A 9,638-nucleotide genomic window follows, 5' to 3' on the forward strand; every position below is an offset into this window, starting at 1 on the left:
CAATTAAATACAAATCCCTGTGATAAACATCGAGATGTGACAATACACAAGCAAGAGTTATGTGGTACAATCCAGAAAATGATCACTCAGCTCAAACATCAACATCTTTGATGTGAGCTGACTAGATATTAACAATATTTATACTATAATCAAGTCACATCACAGATACTTCATGTTTTACTCCACAGCAACAGGATTGGAGTCACTGTGCAACAGCAAATTTCACAGAGGCCAGTGTTTTTGGATGAAGTTGGGGAATCGTGCATTGAAGAGTAAGAGGCACAAGCATGTGTAACGTTACGTTAAAGAGGACTGCTGGAGACATATTTAAGGAGACTGGAAAAAACAACCAAAACCAGCTCATCAAAACAGACGTTTAAGCATGGAGTTAGTGCAGCAGTAACAGTGTTACAAACACTGTAACGTTAACAGAATAAAGTCATATAATATAGCTTTGAGTTCAGCTCAAGACTCAAGGTACTTAGATTTGCTATAAGAGTTTTGCAGCTCTGAGCAGCTGTTTGTCGGAGGTAGGGGATTTTGCTTGCAAATCACATAGTTTAGTCCTCATTTTAAGAAAACAAGTTAACAAGAAAAACACATTTTAAATTAATTTTTAAAAGTTGGGGTGTTCATTATGATGCCTACGGAAAAGCAGCTTGATATTTTTTCCATTTTTATAATTCATCAGGGATGTTTTACAGTCTCCACATATTACATTTCTCTTAAACAGGGATATGTCATCATTTACTAAATGACACTCAAAGACAGCAGTCATAAAACTTCATAAAGATGTATTCTTGTTCATGACAGGTGTCATGTCATACTTATGACAGGGTCAAAAGTGTTACCGCCTGCATAATATGTTATGACAATAAAATGTATAAATATGTTTAGTGTGTATTTTTTTAAGCTTCAAATGAAATTGATATCTAAGACAGGTATTTAGTCATTGTGCTTGTAAGTTACTGTAAGGTTAATCAACAACCCACCATCACTTCTTACCTTTGTGCTTGTTTTTGTGGATTGTGTGACATACAGTCCCGATTTCTCATCATCTATCCCTGCAGCTGAGATCGGTGTTGTAGCCAAAGTTGCACCGGAGCACTGGAGGCTGTTGATGAAGTCGCTGTATGGAGGCACTGAAATGTCAACATAAAACAGTCAGTGTAATGGCAGGTTTTATCACAGAAATTGTATTGTATAATGTGAACAGCAATATAGTCAAAACAGAACATTATGAACCAAACACTAGAATTTGTTTTTATTCCAGCGTATTTGTTCATCACTTGCTATCACCAGCCCTCCCTGCACCAAGGAGAGTAAAAAGAGGAGCAGTCACTTGGCCAGTGGGGTACAACACATGCACAGTGGAACTGAAGCTGCGATGTTGGAGGGTTACAGCAGATGGCACTAAAATAAAGGGATGGTTTCTGCTTGGGTGCTCTTTGGGTGTGCCAGGTCTCACAAAACCAAGGTGTTTTTTTTATCATGCTCCACCTATTGAACCTGTTGGTAACTGCAGACCACATATTACTTTGCATGTGTTGTACTCCAATGATATGATGCCTTTTGATCTTGTGACTTCTCCTCTTTTTACCCTCCTTGCCCTGCACCAGCCCAACCAACCTCAGCATCATCACCTTCTCTGTACCCCTCATCAGCCTTATCCGCCTGCTCGCCAGACTCACCCCGAACTACTATGTTATTTTATACACCTGTATATCACCAGTTAGTCCCAGTGGTTTACGCTGAAGGTATTTGCTTGCGAGTCTGTACCTGATTCTCAGGCTTTACTGCTCTGTTTTCCTAAACTCTCTGAATCTGTACTTTTATCTGGCTTTGGGATTGGATTTTGATGTTTGGTTGAGCAAAACATTTCTCCAGACACTCTTGCCATGCCTTGCATGTTCAATTATTGCTATATTTTTCATAATACTTAGAAAGTAAATTGATATCAAGTACATTCAGTTCCATGTCGACTAATATTATCAGAAAACTTCAGCATATTTTTGTATACCTTGTCATCAGGTACTCCAGATAGAAACTCCATGTTTTGTCTGTTTTTGCATTCTCTGCTGTAACTTGCATTAATAACATTATGAAATATTATAAAATACCTATTTTATATTTTTAATTTGATTATTAATCCATCACCTTTGTCATACTTTATAGTCATCATTGTCATATAAGTAGAAGTATTATTAATGTATTTGTTGTGGCTCACATACTTATTATGCTTACGTTTAGAAATTTTGCAACAATTCAACATGCAATCAATTTTTAAGAGAGGCTAACGCGACCGTGGCTCTTCAAAGTGTGACGTGAGATGGCATCACCAGGGTGACAGCTTACCTGTACGTGACGGTGTTGGGCAGAACATTACACAGCAGGTAATTCTTCGTCCAATTTAATAGACGGAATGACATTTTATTTCGTTTTTTTCCCCTTTTGGCCCAAAACATTGTGTTCGTAGTCTTGTGGTTTGAAATGGAGACTAAAAACTCGGAGGTTTTGATGACTTTCTGTAGCGGTGTTCTCTCCATTTTTAAGATTACTTCCAGCTCTCAGCCACTGCTTACAGCGCTTTGCATCCTTTACTGGCAGCCGATAATAACTCACACCAGCACGTCGTTTCCTCTTCAACTCATTGAACCCGGGAACAATACATGTACCCACCATTATCATTAAAAGTATTTTTGTGGAAGAACAGAAGTTGTCAAACATAACTTTTTCATGCAAACCGGCTTCGCCCAAAAAGATTTTGACACACCGGAAGCTCTGGTCAAGCCCATCCAATCCGCTTCTCGGCCCACGAACAACAAGCCCGGTGCATTCTGGGTGTTGTAGGTTTTCCCAACTCTTTAGCAAAAGGGTATACCACAGGCTTATTTCTTAGTTTTCTCTAGTCATAAAGGGCCAATTTAAATACGATTCACATCTTTCTACTTCATAGACAACCAACTTTTATACAAATACAAATAAACTTCAATTAATCACTGGTTTAAGCACAACCTGACAAACCAACAAATGACAGAGTCAACAGGTGTGTGTCCTGTGTGTTGATCTGTATAGTCCCTGGTGTGGATATGACATGTTAAATGCTGAAATGCCAATGGTGGAACAGAAATGTTGAGGGGACTATGTCGATATTGCTATTCGTCGAAGCACCAACTTCAGTTCAAAGATGATTTAAAATCCCTCCAGTCAGAAAGGTTGCATATAATAGCACTGTCGTCAGAGCATTAAAGTTCTTTGAATATTTTATGGCAACCACATAGCATATTCATTGAGTTTGTTCTTAAAAACAGGAAAGAAAGGTTGAGCCATTTTTTTATAAAGTATGCCCTTATTATCCCAAATATAAAAGCTATGTGGTGAGAAATTATGAGACCAAGTCAGGAAGCACAATGAAAGTTTTGGCATTTGGATTGTGATTTTAATTAATTTTATTGTTACAAAATACAAGACACTCCATGCAGGCCACTAAAAACATAATTTAGGATAAGATGCCACAAAATTGATGGGTTATGAATCAATGCTATGAACCAATTAATTTGAAATGGTGTTTGAAGTTTTGAAGTCCTGAATATATATATTTTTTCCAAACAAAATTAATTAAACAACAAATGGTCGATTCTTTTGGATAACTTTGATATGCCCTCAGCTTTTGAAAGTAGGATTCTCCTTTCAAGCATAAGTCTCTCTGTAATGACAAATTTAACTTATTTGGGCTTTTTTCAGTCATTAATGGACGCCTTGTATATTGATCTTTGGTAACCCTGTGTTACCCAAGAAGACTGCATTTTAATAGGCATTCTTTCATTAAAAAGTTATGTTTCATAGGCCTAAGATTTCAGTTCCAGAGTCATTAAGCCAGCAAATACATTATACATGTGATGTCACAGTTTGTATAGTATTGAAGTTTATATACACATCGCAGCTGATTGGTAAACACCTCTGACTCACCCACTAAATGAGAGAAAACCTCAGAGCTTGTTTCCGATGGTCCAACAACAATAACAAGGGAATGAAAGTTCGAGGTAGAGAATAGTATAAATAAAGGAAAAGATAACAAGTTTACAGGATGAACTAATGACTGTCTAGCTCGTGTTCTGTAGCCTACATCTTAATTCACCAACACCTTGAAAGCAATGCTCCAAAGAAGTATGACATGAGATTAGCCTTCGAGTTAAATATTAGGTGCATAAAACTTAATTGCATGCTATAATATAACATTGAAGAAAGAAGAAAAGAACAAACACAAATGAATGAAGATTTAGCCCCTGGCGTAGTTAGTGGCCTACATTTACCGGTATCTTTGATTAACGTATGCACTTTACCTAGCCTAGCCACAAGTAGATAGATAGACAGACAGACAGACAGACTTTATTCAACCATAAGGGGAATTGTTTGTGTTACAGCAGCATAATATTCAGGAATATACAAATAGATAAATTGAAAAATGAAATAGAATAAAAATAAAACAAATAAGAAAACCTTATAGGTATATGCAATATACACAATTAACGCTACCTTCTAATACTACACTGAGTATATTGCTACAGTTCTGTTTTCTATGGTGTATTTCAAGTGCACAAATTGCATATCCTTTGTGAGTGTATGAAGTGTAAAGCTACACTTTAGGAATTATTATGATTAAGCTGCAAAATATGCTGACCTCTGCATGCATCTGTAAGCTATAAATGTGCTTGCTGGATATGATAGCTATTTAAGTACTAAGGGGGCATGCATTTGAATACATCCATACATGCATTTAAATTAATTTAATCTTTTATTAATTTTCTCTTTCAACCCAAGTCTCACTGGTTGGTCCGAAAGAGGTATAAAGACCTGTTTTTTAACCATGACCTTGTGCTTGTGGTCTATAACTAGATGGAGCTTCAGACTATATTCTCCACTGAGAGTGAACACGTAGAGAAGTTAAACCTGGAGCAGATTGAGGATGTGCACAAGACTCACATAATGGAGAATGGCGAGTACAACAACAAACTGTGATTGTTACAAGCACCCGGCTGTGTGCAAGTGTCCAGTGTGCAAAAACTGTGCAGCTCTCCTTTTGCTTTAATAAGTGTGGTTTGTGGCGGCAACTGCTGTGGAATTTATATTGTTTATACATTTATGTGGTGTCTGACTTGCTGCTGTTTTATTTTGCTGTTGATTCTATAAGAAGTGTGAGGCTGTTTAGTTTATGTGGCTTAATAATGCTTGTTGCACTTGCTATAGTGTCCATAGACTTTTTATTTGCTGTTTGATCTGATCCACTTTTCTGCTTATTTCTAATAATGCTACATTAAGGGAGGTGGTTGTTTATTTGGCCATCAGTTGTATGCAGGATGCAAAGTAGCATCTATAGAAATGTATTATTTTGTTTTTGTTTCTATATTAATGGTGTGATATTGGTACAGTAGTGTAAATGTTGACATTTAAGGCTATTTGTATAGTAGCATAAATGTGTTATTTGATTTTTTTTAACAGTAGTATTATATCAGTAAAACGTTACTTAAGAGTATATCATTGTTACTTAACTTGTGTGAAAGCAACTGTGCTTTTTCTTGAGTATAATATTCTAGTACTCCTCTCATCCATGCTCGTCATTGTGCAAAACATCTTTAAGGGCATCAAAGCTAAGAGGGAAAGAATCACTTATTTATACCAGAAGTGTTGCGAGGTAGCACTGCGCCAAAGCCCAAAACACTCTCTTTATTCCTCTGCCTTCATCCACTTTCAGTCTGAAATGTCACACTAGCTCTCAAATTACCAAGGCCAGCAGATAGAGGAAATGCCAAACACCCTTTAAAGTCATCCACACTCTGTGCTCCATCCTGCTGCGCCGGTCAGTGGGTTAAAGGGAACCCCATTAAGAAAACATGAACTTCTTGTTTTAGAGGAGAATCTTGAATCTCAGGCATGACAGAGCACCGCCTAATGATGCTGTCAGTTGATTTTGGTTATGTCTTGTATAAGAGGTTTCTGAGAAGGGCAATCCTAAGAGTGGGCGCAATAAAACAGGGAAAACCAAAGTACTTGTTTACAAAACAAGGACCATTCAAACTGATTGGACAGATTACAATCAGCAGAGGCTGTAGAATAATAAATAAGCCATTGTACTTTAGAAAATGTGTTTGCACAAATAGAGGCCTTTATCTGCATTTGGTTGCTTTGGCAATAAAGGTTTTTCCCTTTCTTGTATTTTACTATAGAATCTTCCGCACAGTCTCCTTAACAGGATGGCAGTAGAGCATGTTTTTACTTATAAAACCTCTCTGGTAGCTCTTCTTCCTACCAAGTGAATCAATTTTCTTAAATTTACAATGCCTCATGGCATGTCATGATTTATATTCTAAATTGAAAATGAATAGAAATTAGCTCATGATCATCATCATATCCCTGTGAGTTACGTAACAAACAAGCAATGGCTATGCTATAATAGATTTGACTGGGAAAACAACATTGACAAGAATCTGGTGACTCTTGCAGGTGAGGAAACTCTGGTTGTTGATAAAAGTACCCTTCTGCTATCTAACAGCTCTTCTTTTTTTATTTTTTTGTTTAACAGTTTATTCCTAATTGAGTAGTGGAATAAGTTATTGTTATTAGATTTTTAAATACATTTTATAAAATTGACCAAATGGCCCCTGACTCGATTGTCTAACGATGGCGTAGTTGTCAGTGCTAAGAAATAGAAAGTTTAATCGAAAATCTAACAGCGTTGCGACCTTGAAATTGAAAGTCAAATTGAATCATGGATTGGGAGAATTAATTTACTCATACATAGTAGTCATTGATTCAACCCTTTGTTAGCATACTTCCACTAATAAATTAGTCTCTGGTGGAAAGCCATTGAACATTGCTCCTTTAGCCTCAGTGCCAAGCACGTCCTTTTCATTGCACTCTGTACACCCATCCACTCTTAGATGGACTCTCACTCTTCTGCTCAGTGCTGGTAACATTTTATTCCTCTTCATTTTCCAAAAATAGACTGATGTTGGAGTCGGGCCCACTAAAAGAAATATATCACTTGCTCATTTCATCTGTCACCTTGCTGACAGAATGTAGAGCCGCCTGGCAGTCTAAAAGACAGACTGAAGGCTTTGCATGAACTGCCCACGGGGCAACAGATGTCCTGAGCTCAAGACTATCAAGCCAATGATTAAACAGAAAACATTAAAGGCAAACTAACTAGAAGTAGAAAGTAAATTGACCACACATCTGTTTGTGAGTTGCTCTCCACAAATTTTACAATATGTAAGCTTTTATGGGATCTCTCAAAGGTCTGAAAAATAACCTTGATCACGTCATCTGTTGTATCACAGTTTGGCCTGTTATTGTGTTGCATTGTGTGATGTGTTTTTAGAACTTGACCTCTAGGGACCTAAAATTAGCATATATCAGCCTCTGCTACATCGATTTTGACCATTTGTCCGTCTCCAGAGAGTTCTCTGACTTTATGGAACTGCAGTACTTGATCATAATTGTTTCAGTAATAAGTCTACCTACCAGTACATGTTTAACTGAAGCTGCAAAAATATATAAATATTATTGTGTAAAAATGAGTCTAAAAGAATACTAGCTTGCATTTTTTTAAATAATATAATAAAATAGTTATAGTTTATAATTCAACATATCACATTCTACTACACCATACACATAGTAAGCAGTAAGTGAATCTATTCTTACTGCATGTTGTCTCGTAAATGGGTTATGCAGGGTTTCTGTGTGCATGCCTGGTTCATAATAAAGATTTATGGCTCCAGGTCAGGATGCAGGACTGTAGCCCCACTTATATAAAAAACAAAAACCCTGCAGCACATCTATTGTAATTTACTTGCAGCTTTTTTATCAAATATGTATTATTGTTTGCCTGAATTATATTATGTTACCAACTGTCACCTGCGAAATCTTACAAAAATATCAGGAAGAATGCATTTAAGTTAGAATTAAGGAGTTGATCATCATGTGGGAGAAAAACATAATTTGTCTTATAACATGATACTTACAGTGTGTATTATGAACACCTTTCAGTAGGCTGTAGAATATTTTTCTTTTATTTGGTATTTCCTAAAATAGAGAGCAGCTAAATATCGCCTTGCACTGCCAATATGAATTGAATAACAGACTATGTTCAAATCAATGATTGTAACATAAGTAAGGTCTTTTTAAATGTATTCATTTTGACATATTTAACATTTAACATATCAAACATTTTCACCTCTATAAGCTGCCTGCAGAATAACCCTGCTGCAGGTGCAGTGTGGTGCCTCAGGATGGCGCCAGTGTGCTTTGAAACACAGAGACCTCCCGCCACCTACAGATTCCACACAGACCCACGGCTTTGCATTCTGAGTGACAACTCCAGTGGCATTATATAATATTAACTTAATGGTGGATGTACTGTCACAGTACGAGCTCCCTCCCAGCTTTCAGAAGCTATTCATATTTCTATCAGTCACATCCCTCTATTAACAGGATGATGGCTTTGCAGTTGTGTTGAAATCTCAAGCTTGTGAAATTCTAGACTGTCCCCCTCTGTACATGAATACTGCAATGGCTTAACTGAGGACATAATGGCTTAAGAGTGGTAATAGGTAATAGCTTAATAAGGTGTTTTTTTTTAACATACTGTACATTCACCTCCAAGTGATGTAGCTTTTAAAAAGTCACTCAGTCTTATGCTGCTTTACACTCAAGGTTGGAGGTTTGAATTTCCCTGCTCAAATTTCTCATTTCTGACCTCAAAATGTTCCAGGTGCACAATACCAAATGTAAACCATAAAAAACATGGCTGACCGTGACAAACTTGTCCAAGTTGTATACACATTTGAACTTGCAGCAGTAGCCTCCTCGCATATATAACAGTGGAAGAGAAATAGAGCATGAGCAAACAGATGACAATTACATTTTACAGCCTTTTGTACTTGGAAACATATGCAGAACAAGTCTTACTATATGATACTGTGAATATTCTCATTAAAGATTTCATACTTTACATTGTCTTTTAGTTGATGGTTTGCCATTTTTAATGTGCGCTTCCTTGGGTGTTGCCATTGTTGTGTGATGTCAGATCCTTAATCCTTTTTCATGAAGCCGGGGTAGATGGATTTGCTCTCCCATTGAACTTTTCTAGTTTTGAGTTGTTTGGAAAGCAGCAATAATCTAATTAACTGCTGCATTGTTAGGTATATATCTGGAAAACATAAAAGAAGATATTAAAGCAGCTTTTCCTTTTGTCCTGCGGATACTAGATGCAAGGGCACCACTATTTTGGGAAATGTACATATTTGCTTTCTTGCTGCGAGTTAGATAAGAAGATCGATACTACTCTACAGTCTGTAAGTTCGATATGAGCTACAGCTCACAGCTGGTTAGCTTAGCTTAGCACTAAGACTGGAACTAAGTGGAAACATCTAGCCTGTGTAAAGGACACAAATTCCATGTTGCATGTTGTGGGGGTTTATGTGCTGGGCTATTTCTTGGCCAGACGCAGCAACTTCCTTCAGTCTTGTCTTTGCTGGAAGTTACTGCACCTGGCCAAGAAATAGTCTGGCACATAAACCCCAATAACACACATGTTATTTTTACTCTCCTGTTTTTGTACGGATAAAACAAACAAGCAA

The 9,638-nt window shown here is 37.1% G+C and overlaps 1 protein-coding gene across 3 annotated transcripts in view; it reads right to left on the reverse strand.

Annotated features, from left to right (window-relative positions):
* The window catches only part of LOC131980032 (BTB/POZ domain-containing protein KCTD1), a 48,985-nt gene extending 39,772 nt beyond the window's left edge, over positions 1-9,213 (reverse strand). The window contains exons 1-2 of one of the 3 annotated variants that reach the window (XM_059344163.1): positions 9,012-9,213; positions 1,006-1,142 (exon numbers count right to left, since the gene is read on the reverse strand). In XM_059344163.1, the coding sequence (XP_059200146.1) occupies positions 1,006-1,142; positions 9,012-9,069 (195 nt within the window). In that variant the 5' untranslated portion in view covers positions 9,070-9,213. Of the gene's footprint in view, positions 1-1,005; positions 1,143-2,355; positions 2,537-9,006 lie in introns of those variants that run through there. The other 2 variants (XM_059344165.1, XM_059344164.1) reach the window with 2 other exon arrangements.
* Between the last annotated feature and the right edge of the window lie 425 nt (positions 9,214-9,638).

Source organism: Centropristis striata, chromosome 11 (assembly GCF_030273125.1).
Source record: "Centropristis striata isolate RG_2023a ecotype Rhode Island chromosome 11, C.striata_1.0, whole genome shotgun sequence".
Classification (NCBI taxonomy): Eukaryota; Metazoa; Chordata; class Actinopteri; order Perciformes; family Serranidae; genus Centropristis; species Centropristis striata.